General features: G+C 39.8%; 1 protein-coding gene across 3 annotated transcripts in view; it reads right to left on the bottom strand.

Annotated features, from left to right (window-relative positions):
• Positions 1-24,445, bottom strand: part of CNTNAP5 (contactin associated protein family member 5) — an 809,884-nt gene that overhangs the window by 256,749 nt on the left and 528,690 nt on the right. For all 3 annotated transcript variants that reach the window (XM_032843937.1, XM_032843939.1, XM_032843938.1), the window contains exon 12: positions 21,984-22,103. In XM_032843937.1, the coding sequence (XP_032699828.1) occupies positions 21,984-22,103 (120 nt within the window). The remainder of the gene's footprint in view (positions 1-21,983; positions 22,104-24,445) is intronic.

Genomic DNA, 24,445 nt, shown 5'->3' with positions numbered 1-24,445 from the left:
TTCAATTCACTAAAGATCTTAGTTTAAAATAACAGTAATTATGTATTTGTTTTTTTATCTGATACATAGTTTGCAAATATTTTCTCCCATTTCATAGGTTCCATTTTTATTTTTTTGATGGCTTGCTTTGCTGTGTTTGATGTAGTCCCACTTGTTGATTTTTATTCTTTGTGTTTGTACTTTTGGCGTCATAACCAAAAAATTGTTGCCAAGACCAACGTCAAGGAGCAACTTCCTTATATTTTTTTAGGATTTTTATGGTATCAGGTCTTATGTTTAAATTTTTAATTTATTTTAATTTTTAATTTTTGTGAGTAGTATAAATAGGGCCCCCTCTTTTTTTTTCTTTTTTTTTTTTTTTGGGCATGTGACTATCCTGTTTCTCCAGCACCATTTGTTGAAGAGACTATCCTTTCCCAATGAGTGTTCCTAGCTCCCTTGTCAAATACTAATTGAACACATCTATGGGAGTGTAATTCTTGGTTCCTCATTCTGTTCTGTTGGTCTATGTGTCTATTTTCTTTTTTATGTAAGTACTGTGCTGTTTTAATTACTAGAACTTTGAAGAAACGGAGGAATGTTGTTTAAGGATGCCCGATGTACCAGCAAGAGTGTGAATGAGCTCATGACGAAGACCCTCACCCACTATTTGCTACCATTATACATAAAGGAGTTACAGGCTGTGGGACATCAAGAAGCATATGTGATAAAATTCTAAAGTGTCATTTCACAGACAGAACAATGTATTTTACAGAGGCAACCAAAGCATTTCTTAAACTACATTGTGAATTTAGGTTTGAAGTCCGTCTTCCCATAAAGCTAAGCGATCTCCCAGAATATGAAGTATATCCTTCATTCTTATGTTCAAATATGTGCCCAGTTAGTGCTGAGCCAGCCACAGGGATACCTGCCCAGAAGGATGATGTACTGCCTAACTCTCTAAAAGCTTGCCATTGTTTTGGGGGAAAATTGTGTATGGAAGAATGACAAATCTTAGGCTATCATAAGTATTCTTGAGATTAAAAGTAAGGCTTGGAGCGCCTGGGTGGCCCAGTCAGTTAGGCATCTGTCTTCAGCTCATGTCATGATCCCAGGGTCCCAGAATCAAGCCCCAATTCGAGGTCCCTGCTCAGTGGAGAGCCTGCTTCTCCCTTTGCCCCTCACCCTGCTTATGCACTCTCTCTCTCTCTCAAATAAATAAATAAAACTAAAAAATTAATAAGTAAAAGTAAGTGAGGCTGCCCCAGAGAACTAGTGGGGGCAGGGTTTGGAATGGATGTTACAGGAGCTTGCCCAGGAAAGACCACAATGTTTTCCTTGAGAATGGACAGGTCTACAAAAGTCTTTCACCCTCAGACCTCCAGAGCTTAGGCTACCATCAAGCACTTTCTAGGACTTCAGGAAATCATTGTCAAGTGACAAGATTAGTTAATCGCCACCGTTTGTTTTCTTCTAGGTTATTTCTTCTAGCATTGCCAAAGCAGCTCTTCTATGCATGTGTAGTGATCCAAATGTAAAAGAAGTTTCATTATAAGATCAACACACACACGCACGCACACACACACACACACACACACACATTTAATATGATCACCAGCAATATCAACAACAAAAGAAAAGAAAAAGAGGTTGCACAAAGTGCTAGCACAGTAGTAATGATAGGATGCTCTAGAACATTCTGTATCTTCATCTCTGTTGTAAAATCTTTTCTAGTCATCACCCCAGAAAGCCCTCTATGGACCCTCATTCTGTGTTTCTCTGTGACCTTTGGTTTCTCTTGCTCTCATTTCAGAAACTGTAAACTGTTTACATACAGAGCCACAATTTAATTTTCTTTCAAAAATTTTTCTCTCATTTTATCTGATTGCTATTATTATGATGATGATGATGATTATTAATAGTAGTAATTATAGATGATGTAAGCTGTTCTATTTGTTACCATGGAGATCAGCACTCAGAAGAAAGAACAAAAGAAGTAAAAAAGGAGAGTGAGACAAGAAATAACTCTAATTAATAAGACCTCATTCTACACACATATCTATCTCTTTGCAAAGGCCAAAAAAATGTGAAATTTTTCTATCACAAAGCTTGGGAGGAAGGGAAGTCTACAGATTGTCAATACCCAGCTTAATTGAACTTAAATCACTGTGGGGAGCTGCTTATAGTCCTTTGAAAAGTGTGCCAATTCACTTATGATCCTATTGTAATAAAGCAAGTCTATATTAAGGTCCCTGGGGTCACTTCTGGTACAGTTATCTATGTTGACAAAGTGAATTTTCTGTGCCAAGGGTAAAGACAGCTTAAATAATCCTCAAACCACTGCCTGTGCCACTCATTTGCCATCTACGTATGTACAGCCTAGTGACATCTCCTGTCGTTTTACATTGATAGTTATTTAATTTTTCATATGTTTGTACCTTATCTCTCCACTTAAATCACAGGCAATGGCTGCTGAGTAAATATCGGGTTGGCAAGGGCTTCTCTAGTTAAGGGAGGCAGATGCAAGGAAGAAAAGTGAGGGCACCAGGATCTGCAGGCTCAGTGGACACTACCAGCTTACATTGCTGAATACTTGCAGAGACATTTCACCTCCCCAAGCCTCAGTCTTCTCACCTATAAACTGGGTTTAATCCACTGTGCAATGATGATGTGAGAATGAAATAAAACACACAGGAATGTTGAGCACACAGCCTGGGTACCGGAAAGAAAATCAAAGTCCACTGCTATCAGCCCTCCTGATGTAGCCACTCAGGGAGCATAGGAAAGGATCATTTCATTAACAGAAATAGTTATGGGAACCTGTGCTGAGGGGGTCAATGCCATGTTCTCCTCAGCCGGCAAAGGGAAGTGGGACAATTGGTGTAAAACAATTTCCAACCCCTTTAAAGGGCTTCAAATTCCCATAGGAGCTGTTTTCCTCCCAAGTGCATCCATCAGCAGCCTGTGCTAGAATCCATCTGTGCCGCGCTAAAACAACCACTGCAGATGAGGCTGCATTCAGCTCTGGCCTTCTGCTGCTGGAGGGGGAGGGCATTACCAGTTTATGGCCCTTGCTAGGGCCCCTGCACGATGCATTAGCTGGAAGCAGACACTGCAGCTCAAGGGGCGCGCAGGTGCTGGGGCCTGCTTCTGGCCATTACCGCTACTCCGCCTGCCTGCGCGGGCCACGCTTTATGATTTCGAGACAACATACTTGACTGTGATTTATTCTCCTACTTCGCTGGAGCCTTTACTTTTTATGTACCTTTTTGGGGGTTATTTTTCTCTTGCCTTGCTTTAAAATAGGTGGTATGATCACAGAGACCTGGGAAATCTGTTTTATGGTCAGGCCGGGTGGAGGGTGGCAAGAGGGTTTGAACAGACTCCACGCACATTGTACCATACTTGATGGTTTGTTATTCACTGGCTTATTCAAGGAAAATGTATTAGATGTGTGGAGTGTGCAGAACATTATGGTAGGGACTGGGAAGTTAGGACGAAGTGTATGAGGTTAAATGACACTCTGGACCTGGAGCTCAAGGCATTCACGTGTGGTTCTAGGAGAGAAGTTCACATGGAAACCCAGACCCTAGCATTGTGGGGCATAGGGGAAGGTGTGAACAAGCCAGGTGTGCCTGCCTTCTGGGCTGAAGAGAGAAGAAAGGGGACTCCACACCAAAATCACTAAAGGGAAGAGGGCTATGGGGTTTGTGGTCAGGGTTTGGTTGCTGTTAGAAGTATTTATGAAGTCTTTAGGAGTACCTTCACTGTTTTGGTACATTCTGATGAAAAAGCTGGGACTCACCCAGATCTAAACCTAGTTCCTACATCTAGGACTTACTAGATGAGTGATGCTGAACATGCTCTTCAACCTCTCTGAACCTCTGTTTTCTCAAAATACAAGCAAGAAGTGATCTCTACCTTACACTTAATCATGTATATTAAATGAAACAAACATTGAGACAGGATAGTTCATTATCTGGGACACAAGTACAGAATAAGTAGTTTCCATTCCTTTGTTAAGAAGAGCTAAAGTAGCCAAGACCAAATTCGTGAGTCCAGATGGGAGAGAGCTGACTATAAAGGTCTTTCCATAATCCTGAGAAGGACTATCCAAGGGAAGCATTTACATCTCCTTTTACAAGAACACAAACGAAGATAAGGCCACAATAAATCTCTGACTGCCTAACATTCCGTTTCAAGGATCCTATATTCTGGTTCTAAAAGTGATTGACAAAAAGACACTCAAAGAGGAGCATGGAATGATTCATCTTTCTTTCAGCACACATCTCTGCTTTGGAGCTCGTCAAAGTACGAATGATATTGCCAAAGCACCAGTGTCTTCTGCAGCGGGAAACGTCTTCTAACTCCACCAACATCCAGCTCTGGTCTAGCTCAAGAACCATGATAACAACTTGTTTACTTCAATCTCCCCGCTAAACCGTAAGCTCTACAAGGCAAAAGACAATCCTGTAAATCTTTGTATGCTGAACACTTGACCCAGAGTGGGCATTCACTTACCATGAAACTTAACATCCACCAGATTGCCAGGATTTCACTGATTCTAGTGAAAGCTCCTGAAATCAACAGGAAACTGATAAAGGATGGGAAAGTATGTTTAGATATGTACTTAAAATTCTTCTCTGCAGCCCAGAATATCTATTGCAAGAGCAGCATATTGAAAAAGAAATTCAGGGGTGCCTGTGTGGCTCAGTTGGTTTGGCATCCAGCTTTTGGTTTTGGCTGGGGTCAGGATCTCGCCATCATGAGATCAAACCCTGTTTTGGGCTCCACAATCAGTGCAGAGTCTGACTGGAATTCTCCCTCTTCCTCTCTTTCTTCCTCTGCCCCTCTCCTCCCATGCTCACTCTCTTTTTCTCTCTTTCAAATAAATATATCTAAAAAAAGGGAAAAAAATCAAATATCCATCAAGAGGTTTCTGAATGAACAAAGCATAGTTAATTGGCACAGTGAAATACTATGCATGCATAATAAGGACCACACAAGGCCTTTCTAAACTGATTTATAATGTGTTCCACAAAGTACTGTAAATGACAAGATCAAGTCATCAAGGTAAAAAAGACTCTGCTACATTGTATGCAAGAATACAGAAGCAATAAAAAACACACACAGGAAGGGTAAACCAATAAAACCAATAACCAAGAGAAGATGGGTAAGAAGAGGGTGAATGCCATAGAGAGAGTAAGACATTTTTGGTCAACCATATTATATATAATATAAATATAAAAGTATATATTATGTAAGTATACCAATAGAAGTATATATAATATCTATATTTAGGTTTTGTAACATAAATATTCTGCAGAGACATTAATGAAATATATAATTAAATGAAAAGGATAAAAAGAGACAAACACTAAAATGGAATAATTTTCTAAAGTTTTATTTATTTTAGAGAATGAGAGAGAGGCTGCATTAGTTGGGGGAGAGGCAGAGAGAGAGAATCCCAAGCAGACTCCCCACTGAGCACAGAGTGTGACCTACGCAGGGCTTGCTGTCAGGATCATGACTTGAGCCAAAACCAAGACTTGGATGTTTAAACAAATGAGCCACCCAGGTGCCGCCTAAAACTGAATATTAAGCAGAAACAAAAAGCCTAACAGTATATTTAATAGATTTAAAAAATGGCAAATAAGGAAATATTAATTCAGGTGACTTTTTAATGAGGTATTCTGTCTAGCCTTACACCCTTGGTAGAATATAATCTAAGAACTGAAATTAAAATTCAGTAAATGTTACACTTTACTTTGTTATTGGTAGTGATATGGTTGATGTGATTCTGAAACTATTTTGTGCATATTGTCAGGTAGAACAAATGAGTAAATATATTGGTATTGTTGAGACAGGTTGTTACTCTGAGAGAAGAGAGAGATATATGGAAGAGAGAATGATGAGGAAAAATCCAACAATGTTCCATTAACATTAGAAATAACCATAAGAAATAATTTAAGCATATGTGTACACACATGCACACATACACACACATTTTCAAGTTCTGTCCACTGCAATGGACTAGAAGTAATAAGCAAACCTAACACCTAGATCCCAATTTCCAAATACCATTTACTACAAAAATGTGTCTTTTGCTTCTTTGGGAAAACAGCTGAGTTTAGGTGTAAGCAAGGCAAGTTCAAGGTAACATCTGGTGCTAGAAAACAAGGAAGTACTCCAAGATTAATGGAGACAGGAAGAAAGACATAGAAACAGAATTAGTGGGACCATGACTAGCTATATTTGGGGCAATTAGAATACCAAAAAAGTATAATGATAATAGTAACATTTTAAAATTAAGTAACTTATGAGTCTAGAGCAACACAGAGAGGTTAGACAGGGCAAGGGATAAAAAGCTTTTCTGGGGGTAAGAAAAGCTCTTCTGTAGAGAAGAATGCAGAATGGCAGCTGAAAATGCAGAAGGAATTATAGGATTAGTAAAACAACATTTACAAATTCCAGTGTAATAGCATATGGGTCAGGGTCATTCCCGGCCTGGGAGGAAATGTTGGGGAACTGGGTATTCACACAGCATCTGCATTTAACCCCACAGGCAACTCACTAATTATAAAACACCTTTACCATACAGAGAACTGGCAGAAGTGTTTTAGCCAGCAATGGGGTTGAACCTCCCCAATAACATCATGTGCCTCCTAATGATATACACTGAAGAAGACAAACATCACCCATGAGGTTTTCTGCCAAAGTATTCCAACAATAAAGAAATTAACAAAAAAATCCAAAGAAATATGAAACATTTTGCTTAATAACCGGCTGGTACTCTTTTAAAAAGTTAGTAATGTTTATCATCACTAACCATCAGGGAGATTCAAATTAAAACCACATTGAGATATCACCTTACACCAATTAGAATGGCCAAAATTAGTAAGACAGGAAACAACATGTGTTGGAGGGGATGTGGAGAAAGGGGAACCCTCTTACACTGTTGGTGGGAATGCAAGTTGGTGCAGCCTCTTTGGAGAACAGTGTGGAGATTCCTCAAGAAATTAAAAATAGAGCTTCCCTACGACCCTGCCATTGCACTACTGGGTATTTACCCCAAAGATACAGATGTAGTGAAAAGGAGGGCCATCTGTACCCCAATGTTAATAGCAACAATGGCCACGGTCGCCAAACTGTGGAAAGAACCAAGATGCCCTTCAACGGACGAATGGATAAGGAAGATGTGGTCCATATACACTATGGAGTATTATGCCTCCATGAATACCCAACTTTTGTAGCAACATGGATGGGACTGGAAGAGATTATGCTGAGTGAAATAAGTCAAGCAGAGAGAGTCAATTATCATATGGTTTCACTTATTTGTGGAGCATAACAAATAGCATAGAGGACATGGGGAGTTAGGAGAAGGGAGTTGGGGGAAATTGGAAGAGGAGGAGAATAATGAGAGACTATGGACTCTGAAAAACAATCTGAAGGGTTTGAAGGGGCGGGGGGTGGGAGGTTGGGGGAACCAGGTGTTGGATATTAGAGAGGGCACAGATTGCATGGAGCACTGGGTGTGGTGCAAAAACAAGGAATACTGCTATGCTGAAAATAAAAAAAAATTAAATTTAATTTAAAAAAAAGTTAGTAATGAAAACCATATGAAAGTGATGGGTTGGGGGCAGGGATTTTCTAGTTAAAACAGACTAAAGGATATGACCATCAAATCCAACATGTGGACACTCCTTGAATCCTGAATAGACATACAAAAACAGATGTTTCTACAAAAGACACTGTAGGGACTAAGACGGACCATATATTGGAGATTTCTGATTGAATTCATGTTTATATTCTTATGCATGGCTTTGGTATTGTGGTTATGTAGGATAATATCTCTGTTCTTAAAGATATGAACAGAAGGTCTTTAGGTTTAAATTATCAGTATGTCTACAACTTATTTTCAAAAAGTTCAGGAGAAAAAAAAAAAGAAGCTTTTACACCAGAAGGAAGGGGGATGGGGGAGATAGGGGAGAGAGGGAGAGACACAGAGATGAGAGTGGCACAAATGTGCAAATGTGGCAAAATTTTAATGTTTGGGGAAGCTAGGTGAAAAGTGTATGGGTGCTGGTATTAGTGTTCTTTCAACTTCTCTGTAAGTTTGAATATTTTTGAATAAAAACTTTAGGGGAAAAAATAATGCTTAGCACAGTACTTCATCTTTGGTAAGTGCTCAAAGCTATTCTACTATGCTCTGACAAATTCATATGTGTGTGCCCTATACCAACACACACATGGCTAAGGACTAATTAGCCAAATAATTATCAAATAGCAAAAGTAAGTTTCAAATTCAACCATTCACACATGGTAGCATATCCATTTTCAAGTACATATATATTAATAATGTTGAATTAATTTTAGGGAGTGCTTTCAGTATATCGGGTGCTTTACACTCATAAAGTTATTAGTTATTTGCATTACTTCATTCCCAGAAACCAAAGTCAAGGTTTTGCGAGCTATGGTGGTAAAAATAAGTAATAATAACTATTATGTATTAGGTATACAATGCCAGACATTTTTTTCTTACAGGTTACATCAGTCATCTCATATAAGCCTCGTAACACCTTAAAAATAAGTTCTATTATTCATTACAGAAGAGGAAACCAAGAAACAGGGAAGCCAAGTAACTCAACTACATCACCTGAATTGATAAAACTAAGAAGCACTGGTGTTTGGATTCAAACCAAGTCCATGCTCTTAATGACCATGCTACATTTGGCACATGTTTGTCTATTACATGAATTGAAGGATGAGTTATAAGAATCATGACAGGCAAAGAAGCTTCATAAGAGAAAGGGATGAAGCTTGGTCTAAAGAAGTTGGTGAGGAGTAGGTATTCCAGAAGAACAGAACTGGGAACAAGGCTTGAGGGTTGGACAGAATTCTCAGAGCTGGCACTCTTTACTCCATGTGGAAATTGTCTCAATGGACAGTCTAACCAGTCAATGTCTCTTACCAACTTCTCCTTGCAAATACATATAACATACTCAAACGCTTGCATACTAAGAACACAGGGCTGATGGGTGCTCCCTTGACTTGAGTAATAGGAAAAAAGGCCCTAGAGAATGTCTCCTCTGATTTCCCTACTCTGAAGAGAAGGGAATCCTAAGCTCTAGCACATCTTGCCTCTTTATTTTTTTTTTTTCCCCCTTTGGACTCGCTTCTCAACCTTTTGGCTAAGATCAAGTGTGGAATGTCTAGATTGGCTTTGATTCATCATCTTTCCCTAGAATCCCTAGAATCTTTCCCTAGAATCCTGGGCTCAGAGGAAAAGTGAATAAGAGCAAGCAAGCTTTATAGGAAGCATGTTTGACTCCCACTTGCTATTTTACTCTTCCAGACAAGGAAATTGTCCAGACCAATGGTAGCACTGCATCAGAATCCACAGGTGAGCCAGGAGTCCTTTGAGAAGGCCAAAGGTCCTTAGACACCTGCTAATTGCATCTCCACATCCATGACCCTCCTGAGCTCAAAAAGATTGATATTTTTCTCCCTTTCTTCCTTTCTGCACCCCCTTGGCACACCTACCTTTCAAGGTCAAACATAAGTACTATGTCTCCTATGAAGGCTTTCTTAATCATTTCTGTCTCTAAATTCTTTCAGCATCTAGAACCTCCCATGATGATGGTACTTGCTGATGATGGCCTCTATTTCAAAAGCTCTTCGAGAATGCCACATCTTGGATTGAGTTTATTAAGCACATCACTCATTTAATTTTATTTAATCTACACATCATCACATTGATGTAAGAGTAACTGATCATCCCTATTATACAGATGAGGAAATTGAGTTTCTTAGAAGTTAATGTGCCTGAGATTCCATGATTTACAAGATGATTACATGACCTTAAATAGAATGACCTAGATAAAAGTGCTTTAAGAGCTGGAAATTAAATATGAGACCCTTAGGCATAGAGGTTAGTGGTTTATAGTAGCTTATACAGCACTGATCACAAGGCAGTATCAATAAATACTGGTTGATTAGACTGGGCCCTTATCCCCACAGCACTAAAATGTGGGTTTTGCTAGGTATCCACAATAAAACTGTGTTGCGAAAGGTCTACCAGGAAGGGATCAGGATAGGCTCTGTGCTCAGGTCTTAAGAAGAACTGTTCTTTTAGTTACTGACGAGCCCCCTCTTAGAAGTGGGAATGAATAAGCATGGGGATCTTTTAAGAGTTAAGCATTATGCTAATCACTTTATGGGGATATTTCCCAAGGTCTGATATCTTTAGGTACTTATAAAAATGCTACTTCTGATCACCATTCTAAACCTACTGAATAACCATTGCTGGGGATATCTTAGAAAATATAATTTTGAATCTTTATCCCAGGTCATTCTTTGGGGAAATAAAATATAAAAACCTTTGCTTTATATAATTCTCATCTAATATTTAGAAAACTTTGAAGGGTATGTATGATGATCCCCATTTTAAAGATGAGGAAAGTGATAATCAGGGAGTTGGTAGATATTATAGAGACCTCATTCCATCGTGGTCACTTCCTTGAGGAATTTTCAACTGTGATATTGGCCAATGGGTGAGGACAGAACAGGCCAGGGAAAGCCAGAGAAAGGTTCTGTTTGGACACATGAGTCTTTATTTGCTTGTGTCACTTGTCCTAGGGACCCAGTGATAGGAACTGTAAGAGCTAGTTCCAACTTTTGGCCAAGATACGTCAACTTGTAAGGCCCACGACAAGTGATTCAGCCCCTCAAGATTTCAGTGTCCTGATCTATAAAATGGAAAGAATGGTATCTTCTTCACGTGATTGCCAAGAAAACTGAATGACATTATGAAAGTAAAGTGCCTAGTGTGGTGGCTCGTATCAGTAGATGCTCAATTAAATGTTAGCTGTTTGTACTACAAAACCCAGCAGAGAGCAGCTCTTCAAGGACATCTCCAACCACCATTACCAGTGTCCTTGGACCCCTTTATTTAACCACTGCCTTCCTTGTGCTATTTCTGTACCATCTACTGGCTTCTATTTTATTTTTTGCACCATATGTAAATAATCTGTTTACAATATCTGTCTCTCTCTTCCAACTGTGAGAACCTTGAGGACAAGGACAGACATGCATTTTGTAACCTTGGCACTTAAGTCAGTCAGTTCCCAAAAGTTTATGTGAATGGCTTAATTTCTGAATGACCAACTGAATAATTGAATGACCAATTGACTTAAAGAATGAGCGAATAATGTATAAGTAACTGCACACATGAAAAATAAATGTGGAAGTAAATACATGAGAGAATTAATGAGTAAATAAATGAGAGATGAATAAATTCAAGAAATCAGTGATTGCATTAGTGGAGGGTGTGTGTGCGTGTGAATGAGTGAATAAGCAAATGAATGAACAAAAATCACATTGCAATCACCCTCTCATCTTTTGTCCTGAGCCTTCTGTTCTCATCCACGTGGTCGGAGTCAACTGGCCGTGCTAAACGGGTGTGTGAAAGGAATTTTTCTAAGTGCCCGTTAAAATTCTTGGCAATTCAAAGGTGACAATGCTTTAATTTCAGGGTAATGCTACAGCTTTATGACTTAGTAGTTTTATTTAATGGCCCAATTTAGCAGGAGATTATGCCGTCTGCCACTAGCCCGGAGAGACCACTTTAACGCTCATGTATTCAACACAAGCAGATCTGCTCCCTGGCTCCACCTAAGAGACCAGCCTGCTGGAAGCCCTATGAGGTCACCACACCTTGGTGGATGGATAGCATAAGCTATCAAACAGGGAAATAGATACTTCAAACAAAAAGTGTCCTTCCTCTAAACTACTGAATTGCCATTCATCTTCAGCCTAAAACAGGAAAACCATTTCTGGAGAGCAAATTGTCCCTCTGAAACATAAGCAACAATATAAGTATTAGTCCAACTGATTAAACTGCTAGTGAGCCACAACACATATGTCACCCATGAGTGAGTCTCAAGCAGGAAATGGTGCTTGTGTTACTTGGGAACAGCAACACAGCTTGTGGACTGTCTCCCAGGATGAGCTGAGCCTAATGTCTAGAGACACAGTGGACATGTTTCCTAGGGAAGGGAAATGAAGAAAAGGAGAAAGGCCTATGGTTCCTACACTATCTGCTCTGTGTCAGTCACTCTTTGACATTCTTTAAAATGTTAGCTCATATAATTGTGTACATACCAATCATAAAATCTGTTATCATCACCCTTCATATACAGAGAGAGGAACTGAGATACAAAGATTAAGGGCCTTGCCCATGGTCCCAAGACAATAATTATAATAGATATTAATTATAATAATTTGAAGGATGTAATAAACACCAGGAATTGTTCTAAGACTTAATTTAAAAAAAAGCATATGAACTCACTTACCCTCATAACCATGACCTTCAAAATTGTAAGCCATGATTAAGGAGCCTGGAATTTGCACAGGTAGAAGAAGGGCTTGGGGAATGGCACAGTTAGACCTGTATTTTCTTTTCTTTTCTTTTCTTTTCTTTTCTTTTCTTTTCTTTTCTTTTCTTTTCTTTTCTTTTCTTTTCTAAAGATTTATTTATTTATTTATTTAAGAGAGAGAGAGAATGAGAGAGAAGGAAAGATCATGAGTGGAGAAAGGTCAGCTGGAGAAGCAGACTTCCTGACGAGCAGAGCCCAATGTGGGACTCCAGGATTGTGACCTGAACTGAAGGCAGTCGCTTAACCAACTGAGCCACCCAGGCACTCCTAGACCTGTATTTTCAAAAGACCTCTCTAGCTGTCGGAGGAAACATGAATCAGAGTGGGGAAGGCTGAGGACTTGGGTGGTGTTGTTTTGTTTTGTTTTGTTTACAACAAGGACAGGGGATTATAAACACTGTAGACTTGGGGGCACTGTATCTTAATCATTTTTACGTTCTCAGTGCCTCATCAGTGGCTGGCTCAAGCAGAAAAGCAAGAAATGCTGATTTAAATAAGAGAGGAAAGATTGCTTCTTAGGCTTTAGTATCCTCTGGTAAGACAGAACACACCTGACAAAGGAACAGCTTTAGGTTTAATGGCTGTAATTGAAATCCCATTTCTGTAACTTATTAACCTTATTAACATATTTGCAAAGTAAAAATGATTCCAAGTCATTCACAGCAATGTGTCTTTTTTTTTTAAGATTTTATTTATTTACTTGACAGACAAGAGATTACAAGTAGGCAGAGAGGCAGGCAGAGAGAGAGGGGAAGTAGACTCCCCACCAAGCAGAAAGCCTGATGCGGCGCTCAATCCCAGAACCCTGGGATCATGACCTGAGCTGAAGGCAGAGGCTTTAACCCACTGAGCCAGCCACCCAGGCACCCCTCACAGTGATGTGTCTATGTGTCTTGAATTAACCCAGTACCCAGAAGATATCCAGCACAACAGTATGTAGTCCATAACCAAATGACAAGATTTGGCAACCATTCCTCTGCAATGATGGCTATCTAACATATGATTAAAGGCAAGCTTAAGAACTTGAGCCTCAACTGTTCTTGCAGAAGACTTGGCAGGGAAGTTAATTCTTCCTTTTTGTGCTGTGTATGTGTGCCTATGTCCGTGTGTGTGTGTGTGTTTGTGTGTGTGTGTGAAGTGTAGTGTTTGGGCTAGAAGCCAGCAGGGGGATGCCAATAAGAGATACGAGGACAGAACTTTATTACAGATGTGCAAGACAGCAACAATTGAATTCTTCTTCTCCTTGATGTAAAATACAGCTGCCAAAAATTAACAGCATACTAAGAAACTCAACGAGAGATAAATGTGCTATAAGTTGGTTCCATGCAATGTCATGGGTAACTCATACACTGACAGACCCTTGTGCAGATGATACACAAACTGTAAACTCACAAACATTGCTTTAACTTTAAAAGCAAGGCTGTTAAAGCCAACTGAATGGACACATTTCTTTCTTTCCATCAATAGTCTGTATAATAATCTATTACCTGCAATCACACTGCACAATTATGTGCAGGAATATTAGAGAGACTTCAATTGCAGCTTCTCTACCTACTCCATTATGCATGCTTTGATGAGTTTTAATGAAAACAGAGCCTACTGCCAAAGAAGGGACAAACAGAGCATCATAATAACAAGAGTGATAAGATATGAGGACTTGTAAGGTGGTTTGTAAATGGGTTATGAGCTGTTTGAGAATGAAAAACAAGTTTTGCTTTAGAGATTTGACGAAACATTCCTTGTAAACTCCTTGAAATACCTGATGATAGCTGTATAGGTCTAGATACACAAAATTGGCATGGTATCCGTCAAGAGAGAAAATAAATGTATTTTTTTTAGTGGTTCTAAACAAACAATTTTGCATATCAATATGAAATTCTTCTGTACAGAGGGAGAAAAACTATAAGGCTGGGAAACATCTTTGAACATGGTGACAAGATGAACTGTTAACATTAAAAATGGCAAATGGAAACTGTGTAAAGTGAGCTTAAATGTCAAGTTCTAAGGAATATCTTGTCAGAATGTCCCATGTTTCTAATTCTGCTTTATCAATACTAGAAGTTTCCCCTCACAAATGCTCCCTTGAGGCTTCTAGAACCTCAGAAATCTCACGGCACCTGCAGAAGGAGCACAGACTTTATTTCTGGCAAAAGGAGACAACTATATTTTACAGCTAGGATGCTTACGCAGTTATCTTCTATACTAGGACAAGCAGTGAGAGAGAATGAGGACATAATTAATCATCAAATCAGGGTGTTTGGTTACCCAATTTCATGACCATTTGCTCTTAGGGGCTGGGAAGTTCGCATATATATTCTAACCCCCCACATTAATTGTAAAGGCAGCCATTTTTAACATCTTCACATCTTCATTTCACTGATAAGGAAACCAAGATCCGGAAATGCTAAATGACTTGTCCAGGGTCACGTAGCTGGAATGTGCCAGTACTAGAATCTGAATTCCAATGTGAATCCAAAACATGTGGTATTCCCACTGGTCATTCCTGTGTTTGAGGAAAAGAAGGGATTTGGGGAAACCCATTAATGGGAGGTCGTAGAGGCTATGGGGAACATGTGGGCACTTGCACTCTTGGATTTGTAGAAGACATAGCATGTAGTGGAAATGACTCGAACCCAGTTAAATCAGACGTTGAGGCAGTAGCCACAATTCCAAACTGCTATTGATTTAATGGGATTAATCTAAGATAAATTAGCAAGATTGGGAAGAAAAAAAGGGGAAAGGTATTAATTAATCTTTAATTTGGCTGGGATTTTTCAGCGTTCTATTTACACTGAACTCATTGGAGCATACATAAAGCAGAGTCAGGATTCATCACATCCTGTCCCTCATTTTCCATTAAGGAGCTCAAAGATCCATGGGAATACACAAGTAAACACTAGTGGGTCACAATGAAGTATGATTGGTGTCACAGTGGAAATACACAGAGATGAGAGGAGAGCTCAGAACAGGAATACCTAAACTACAGGTACTCCAAGTTTATTAGGCCCAGTTGTCTCGAGAAAAAGAGCCAACAGGATGAGAGTATAATTATCTACCCAAACCTATATCTATCTAAGTCTATCTTCTGTTTATCAATCAATCAACTGATCAGTTTCAAGGAATTGGGTCACAAGATCATGGAAGGTTTTTAAGTCCAATGCCTGCAGGGTAAACCAGAAAGCAGGAGACTCGGCGAAGAGTTGCAGCTGGAGTCTAAAGTCTATCTGCTGGCAGAATTAATTTCTGCTTGGTAGAGATCAGGCTCTTTTCTACCAAGACCTTGAATTTATCAGTTGAAGCCCATCCATGTTTTGGAGGGTAATTTGCTTTACTCACAGTTCACTGATTTAAATGTTAATCTCATCCAAAAACAAAACAACAACCAAAAAAACACCCTCACTGAATATTAGTGATAATTTTTGACGAAATATCTGGGTACCATGGTCCAGCCACGTTGAAACATAAAATTAACCACTGTACTGAGGGAAGCAGGAAATAACTGAAAAGACTCATTCTCCTATTTTAAACCCCAATTTCCTGCACAAATTCCTCAGGGTTTCAATAATTTCAACTACTTTCTGTGCCCTGGTCTTTCTCTATTCCTATCTTCTCCTTTATATTGATCCCAGTGCCTGGAACTCCCTCACTTCCTTATAGCATCCAACTCACTCTGCAAGCCCAACTTGAATTTTCTTCCAGGAACCTAATTCTGAGTCCTCCTGGATTTCTTGTTGTCTTAAATGCACTCTCCCCTATTAGCCCAATTGTATTGACATAGCTAAGGATGACCACAAACTTCACATCATTGCTAAAATTATCCACACCCAGTCTAGGAGGTTTTTACAACCAAGTTGTGGCACAGGGCCCAGGTGTGCCCTTTACCAAAACATTGTGTTTTAGTATGCCATGACACGGTTTCCCTTAGTGGTGTCTGTGTCCTTCAGTTACTAACCAACTGATTGGCTTACCAACTTTTAGTTTGTTAGCTCTCTTCATCTTTTGTTCAGCTTGTGTTTCTCACATTCATCTTTTTTTTAAGATTTTATTTATTTGAGAGTGAGAGATAGAGTGGGAGGAGGGGCAGAGGCATAGGGGGAGGGTCAATACCAAGCAGACCCCACTCTGAGCTTGGAACCAATTGTGTAGCTTGATCCCATGACTCTGAGATCAATGTAAGATGCATCAGATCAATACCTGAGCTGGTATCAAGTCGGATATTCAGCCAACTAAGCCACTCAAGCACCCCTCTTGCATTCTTCTTAACCTCACTCCCATATAACCTGCAAAAGGACGTATTTCTGCTTCAGTTTGGAATCTATTGAACAAATCCATGCTTCATATATTTGCATGCTTTGGAGATTTCACTGATAGCTCCTGCCTCACCACCATCCTTGCTCCTTGATGAATTCTAATCATTTTTTCCCCCAGACTTCGCACAGTTCTTTAAACAGGCTAACAATGAGATTTTCCATTTGCCCCCAACCAATGCATTCTCCATCTGCCTGCTGCCTTCTCTGTGCCCAGGAAGACTTATGAAAAACATTACATCAACAATTGCTCTTGCCTTCTGAATTCTAGCTGGGTTTGCTCAGTGAAGAAATAGGGAAGAGACTGGAAGAAACAAGGAGAGATGGAGCATTCCCCAAGTGCCTAGTTGGCTATTCCCACACAGGAGGTCATAGTTCTCACAAGGCATGGCTTCTCCACATGCTGCCCTCCTTCTCACTCTGGTAACACTCCCTCCCTTCGCCTTTATGCGCATGATGGTGGGAACAGCCCCTCTGTTACTAGCTCTTCTCTGTAGTCCCCTTTCCATAATTTCCTTTTGTAGGCACACACTTTTGTAAACAGTCTCTAATTTGAGCAAGGCCTATGAGTAGTCTGCTGTCCTCAAGATAAGAGAAGAGTGTTAAGGCCTATGCATGAAATGAGGATGGCATCTTCTGACTGGTGCTCAGAAAGTGGTTCATCTTTCATTCAGAGACAGTTAACTAGTCTGCATGCTCAACAAGTGTCTATGATAAAACATTCCTTCTTTTCCCTGGAATTGACTTCGTAGATTTCCTTGCTTTGAAACTATAATTTGGATTATGGACCTTCAACAGCTTTTGCTTGCCTCTACTAAAGAAAATGTGATCCTTTTCTACTCATTCAGTTTGATGAGTTTCTCAGTGTTCTAAACTTGCAACTCATCTTGGTGAGTTTGTTGGTCCCCATAAATATGCAGGCTTAGGGGACCTTTGGAATTTGTTCCTGACATTCATTTGCTCTTCCTGAAAGTGCTCTCCTTTGCCCTTTTTTCTGGGAAGCTCTTACTCCCCACCTAGATCTTAGATCAAAAGCCCTTCCATTGTGCAGGGGGCTGGCTTAGTTGTCCCTCCAGTGGACTCCCAGAACACTGTACACACCCTGTCGTGATCCTTATAATTGCTGTTGTGGCTTCTCCATGATTAACTTCTGAAGGAGACTGAAATGATACGCTTATGGGTTGAATTCTGTCCAAAAGGATGTGTAGAAGTACTAACCCTTGACACCTGTGAACATGACTTTAGTTGGCAATAGGTTCCTTGCAAATGTAATCAACTTAAGATGAAATCATATTCCATGAGGGTGGATCCTAATCCAATATGACTGATATCCTTACAAGAAGAGAAGAAACAGATACATGAAAGAAGAAGGCTAAGTGTGACTCTTTAATATGGAAGCAGGGTGACAATCTGGGGAGGCAGTCACTGAAGTGCTGCTGCTAAGGCCTAGGAATGCCCAAGGTTAGGCAAGCCAGCAGAAGCCAGGAGAGGCAAGGGAGAATTCCCCCCTACAGGGTGCAGAGGTAGTGTGTGTCCCTGTGGCACCTTGATGTTGGACTTTCAGCCTCCAGAACGGTGACACATATACTTCTGGGTATTTTTATGTCACTCAATTTGTTATAGCAGCCTGGAGAAACTAATGCAGACTCTATTTTGTATCCTTCATAGTCTGCACAGTGCCTGAAATGTGTAAACTTATATTGGGCTGAATGGAATAGTAAATCATATATAGAGATGTTAGAAGTAGGCCAGCTCTGCATTCCTGCAGAAACTTTTTATCTTCCTCATCCATAATTTCATTCAGCACTCCACAGTGGGTTTTCCCTCTCTCCTACCTGCTAGTGCTGTGGTGAACCAACTCAGAACAACAGGCACACGGTCAAAATGTGTAGAGGTTCAGATTCAGTCCACTTTATAAATAAGCCTAATCACCCCCCTTAGGTTACTTCCATGAATTGGCGTACTGTCCCCATGCAGAGATCACACTGCTTTCCAGTGAATGGGGTCATTTCTTTGTGAATATGTGGGGAGCTCATCTTCCCAAGATCACCAGTGCTAAGTAAGATGCACAGACATAAATCCCCAGGGAGGGATAAGGTGCCACCTAGAGTAAAGGAATGTATCTCCCCAGGGCACATTGTGAAGACAGATGCAGTTGTGATTCAAATTTACTGTTTTCCGATCTAAAACCTGTCCTTTACCCTCATGATACCTATTTGCAGGTGTGATCTATTAGGAGAAACATCCCCTTTTCTGTCAAATCTCAAATTTTCTCTAAGGGAATTCTAAATGAGGAAGGCCTGTGAGACCACCTGGCCCCAGGTCCTTATTTTAGGATCCCAGGTCTTATTTATGTGCAACTAGGCCAGGGGCACTCAGCTGACTGGCACAAGGTTCAGAGAGAGAATCCAGGTCCCCTGCTGTCCGGTGCCATTTACACTCTCTGTGTGATTACCCCAGTGATGTTGCTCAAAAGTGCAGAGAACAGCAACTTTGTGTTTTCAGAAACTGGAGTTAAACACAGAACAAGTCACCCTCCCACCCCACTGCACACTGTTCTGTTCCCTCAGTTCCAATTGTCCATTCCCTCTCTCCCTCCTTCTCTCTCTTCCCTGAGTCACTTTGTTATACCTACACTGGTGTCACAAGTCACTCCTATTTAAGAACAAGTAACAATTATAAATACAAAAATATGTGTTTGATCATCATCATGTTTATGAATTAAAATGGGTGTCAGTTAAATATGAGAATTATGGAATTTAGCCTATACAGAAGGTTTGTTTTTATTTTTATAGTTCTTCTAGAAAAACAAAAACAAATCAAAAGCAAAACTGATGTTCCACAACTACATGTAACCAAAACAGCATATGTAAAAGAAATCCCCAGTCATGCATTATCAAGCTTATGAACTCCAGGACACGATTCCAAGGTCCCTATTCCTTCAGTATCACATCAGCGAAATTGCAACCTTTAAATACAAGTAAGCATTCCTCTTTAGCCATTCCTGGACAAAATATCATACATAAGCCTGAAGGGTAGTCTTTAGAGGCAGGAAGCACCATGTAAATGAGACCTATGAATCAATTATACTCTCCTTGTCACTGTGCTTACATTATTTTGAAGAGTTTAATAATTTAAGGCCTATTTAATGTATATATTTTAATCTCAAAATATATTTTAATGACATAAGGGCAAGTCTATGCTTATCTAGTAAATTCATGACTTGAAAATATATATTTTAAAATAGGGGCACCTGAGTGGCTCAGTGGGTTAAGCCTCTGCCTTTGGCTCAGGTCATGATCTCAGGGTCCAAGGATCGAGCCCCACATCAGGCTCTCTGCTTAGCGGGGAGCCTGCTTCCTCCTCTCTCTCTGCCTGCTGCTCTGCCTACTTGTGATCTCTCTCTCTGTCCAATAAATAAATAAAACCTTAAAAAATACATAAAAAATAAAAATATATGCACTCATAGGAGAAACACACATACACATTCACAGAAAAAAAAAAATCCCAAGGAAATCCATACAATAAAATAACAATAGTAATCTGTGGATTGTGGTTTAAAGGTGACTTTAACAATCTCTTCAGATCTTGCTTTTTTCGTCAAATTTTCTATAATTAATATTGACTTATTTTATAACAAAAGCAAAACATAAGCAATACAAAGTACCCAATTAATCTTTGAGTGATATAAATTATTACTGCACCAGAAGGTTTTGTTTGCTTCCTGGGTCTCGACTATTAGTCCCAGGATTTATTACTTTGAGCAACTCATGAAAATCTCATATTCTCTTTCTTTCTATGTAAGATAGAGATAAAAATATCTACCTCAGGTTTTTATTGTGAGGAGTGCAAGAGATGGTATTTGTAAATCTCAGTTCAGCTCCCAAAGTGGGTAACAGGGCATTTACTAAATTTGAATTTCTTAAACTAGAAAGTCTAAATTGTTAACAAGAATCACTGGAGTTCCGTGTGTTAATTCCATCTTGAAAATACTCAAGATACACAGAGAAAATTAGTTCTTCACCCATAGGTTAACACTACAGTTTACCATAACATGATTTCTAATTATGATATAGGGAAGTTGAGAAGCAGCCAGCACATATGCAATTTGGAGAGATGAATTATTAAGGAAATGCAATGAAATGCATCTAATTCTGTGTAACTAACATATTCTACAGAAGAAGTGTGGTTGTTTGTATCCAGAACAACAAATCGGTAAGTGCCGCAATCACCAGTTTTGCAATGCTTTGCTTGCATTTCTACCTGCAATATTGCATGACATTTTCCCTGATACTACGGCCTCACAAATGAGAGTGGCTGTGTCTTAATTCTCTGCATGTCCTCAGTGCCCAGGGCACCCTGTGGCTACAGAAGGAGCTTGGTGAATGTGCTTGCCTTGTTGCAAGGAAGCCTGAGGACTCAATGAGTAATACCCTCCCTACTTTTCTGCTTTATTACATAATTCTGTTGTCATTTCTAAAGGCCAGTGCTTGAAACAAACACACAAAAATGTGTATGTGCTAATTAATGACACTCACAATGGAGAGGGTACTTGCACTGCTGTATTTTTAAGGAACTATTACATCAGGTTTTGGCTTTGAGGAATTATTTTTCAGAATAATTTAGTGATCGTATATTGTTTCTAAATCCATGCGATAATTAATTCTTACTATGTCTTTGTGCACTTTAGAAAGGAGTGGCCAGGAAAATGCAAATAGCTCACTTTTCTTACTAAGCATCTATTGGATAAGTAGCCTGGACAATTCCTCTGATACTCATGATTGTGTCTCATCTTCAGCTCTGGGAGGAAGGAAATACTTTTCCCATTTCACTGATGAACAGCTGAAGCTCAGAGAGCATATGGGATTCACACCATCCTCAGGGCCAGACACGAATCATACTTTCCCACTCCGAGTCAGGGTTACGTATTGATTTTGAGCTTTGTTTTTTTGTTTGTTTAGTTGTTTTTCTTTTCTTTCTGCTTATGAGTTTTAAGAGAGAAAACATCCTTGGCAAGTTTTAAAGAAAATACCTCAGAGTTAATTCTTGATTTGACGGAGTGTGATCAAGACCATTAAGTCTTACTCTCTCATGAAGATAACCCAGCCGTTAATGTCTATTACTTACTTAAATACCACCCCCCACCACAGAAATTGGTTCTCTAAATTTTTATTTATGCATGTCCCCTTCCTGTAGTCTTCCCTTTGCTGTGTACCATCCCATAGCTAGGTTAAGTATGAGTGGGATTTCTGATCCTTACCTGTGATGTTGCAATACACTTGGAGGGGTCCCAGTGGCCCGCTGCCATCAGAGTCGATGTAGAAGAAACCAGCTGTGTTCCCTTGGTGCCTGTACACCTCACAGGATTGCTCATAGAGGGCTGAAAAGACACAAAGACAGCAGAGATGAAGCTTTGCTTGGCTCTGGATATCACTCTGGAGGGATCAGTAACTCCTACTAATTGCTTACTTTCACTATTGATTCCATCCCCTTCTATAGCCTTCATTTCCCACTCCCCCTATCCAGATCTTAGCAATCCAGTCTCCCAATACTTGATGGAGTCACACACCCATTTCTCCTAGCATCCATTCTTCTGAACCACTCAGAGGTTAGTTTCTCCAAAAAGTCTCCCCTTCCATCAATTGTGGCCTTTTTCTGTGCTGATGTATGAGCCCCTACTCTGTGCCCACAGAGTGTACTGAGCTAGGATCATCATATGCTGTTCTGTCCCCAACGGTGGTCACAGAAACTGTAAGAGCAGTGGCCCGGTGCTTTGTGATGCTGTGTTCCAACACCTGGCACAATGCCACATTCACAGAAGTTCAAAAATGTTTGATGAATGGATGAAAGACTGAATGAATATATATGGTCATGACTTTTTTATTAATAAAATAAAATGACATTATCTTACTTCTCTATATCCAGAGCTCAGTACAGTACCTAAAACAGAGCAGGTGTCCAACCAAGTTGAGTCTATTTTGACTTAACAACATTCATTGTGTTCCTAATATGTGTCAATAGTGTGGTTGCTACCTGACAACAGACCATGAGTGAGGCAATCACTCTGTGACATAGAAAGCTCACGGCCTGGCTGTAGCCACACAGGTGGTTATGTGCACAGAAAGAGACAGACACGGGTCCCTTGAGATAGGGTACTTTGACCAATATGCAGATATGAGAAATTTATAAATCTCATTACAGTAACATGAATGAATTCGGTGACGTGTAAAGGAGGCATCTGCTTTTTCATGCATGAGAATGTAGAATGTCATCTGATGTTTTAGACAAAATGGTATAGCTCAGAGCAGCAAGTACATATCCAATTATGTCATTCCCCATACTTAAAACACTTCAGTGGCTCCCAACAGCTTTAAAGATATAGCACCAACTCCTCACCTTAGCCAAGATGCCCCTGTGACTAATGCCCCATCCTAAAAATATGAAGCCTCATTTTGTCATGATCAAGTGTAAAGGGTGCCTCAGATAATTCATTACCAATAAAGTTCTAAAGCTTGAGAGGGTTTGACTTTTTTATAAATTAGAGTGAATTCAAGGTTATCTGTCTACTCCTGTAATTCTCTCTTGCAGTCACGCACACTTTCAGAACCAGAGGCTATAGTTTGCATCACATATACAGAGCATAACATATAGCTCATTTCTTTTTGCTCAAACCTGACACCCCTGGGTGTGTGCCATACATAAGAGAGTCAGCTCTTATGTGCATTATCCCTCTCACCACCCCTTCATTTCCAAGATGGTGATGGTGTGAAAGGAGGTGCTGCTTTCACATGCAGAGTAAATACCACACAGGCAATAATGTAGGGGTTACATAGTGGTTAAGAACTATGAGCCCTGAAATCAGGCTACCACTTACACTCACTTATGGTAACTGGGAGAAGCCACTTCTCCTGTAGTACACAACCTCTAAGATAACTCATCTTGAATTCATATTTTGTTCCTGAAGTTCCTCAACTTGAGTGTAGGCCAGACTTACGGATATGCCTCTAACAGATTATGACAGAGGTAATAGATGTCATTTCCAAGACTAGATTTTAAAAAGGCCGTGGCCTCGATCTTGGATGCTGCTAGATCAGTTGCTGTCAGAGAAGCCAACTGCTCTGGTCTGAGGCTGCTGTAGGAAGAGGTCCACATGAATGAGCTTGGAGCCTACTGGGTATGCCATGTGAGTGAGCTCTGAAGCAGACTGCCACAGTCAAACACCAACATGAGTGCAGTGTTAGCTAACATCTTAATTGCAACTCCATGAGAGATTGAGCCAGAAACACCCAGCTAAGTTTCAAGGACCCAGGGAAAATATGAGGTAATAATATGTTGTTTTCAGATGTCAAGTTTTGTTATAAGTCATTATGTAGCAATACATAGTTAATAAACTCTCAAATAATTAATTTTATCATGGGGCTATAAGTATAAAAAAGAGCCTACCTCATACAACTAGTAAGTATTCAAAGAGATACTCAAGATAATCCCAAGGATCCTTATGAAAAACCAACAAGTCCTACCTTCCTTCTGCAAAGATGATGACTTATAGTTCTTAGTTCATTCTTTTGGTATTAGCTATTTGTATCTCTGAATAGCATGTCCAAACTGCTACTTCTTGATTTTTTTTTTCATTTATATAGGTTATTTTTTTACTTACCAACACAAAGATAATAATTTGGCTTTTACTTAACCCCCCACATTCAAAGAACTTTCTATCCCCCA

The sequence above is a fragment of the Lontra canadensis genome, unplaced genomic scaffold (assembly GCF_010015895.1).
Source record: "Lontra canadensis isolate GAN:19392208 unplaced genomic scaffold, GSC_riverotter_1.0 scaffold145, whole genome shotgun sequence".
Taxonomy (NCBI): domain Eukaryota; kingdom Metazoa; phylum Chordata; class Mammalia; order Carnivora; family Mustelidae; genus Lontra; species Lontra canadensis.
This window is presented reverse-complemented; position numbering and strand designations above follow the sequence as displayed.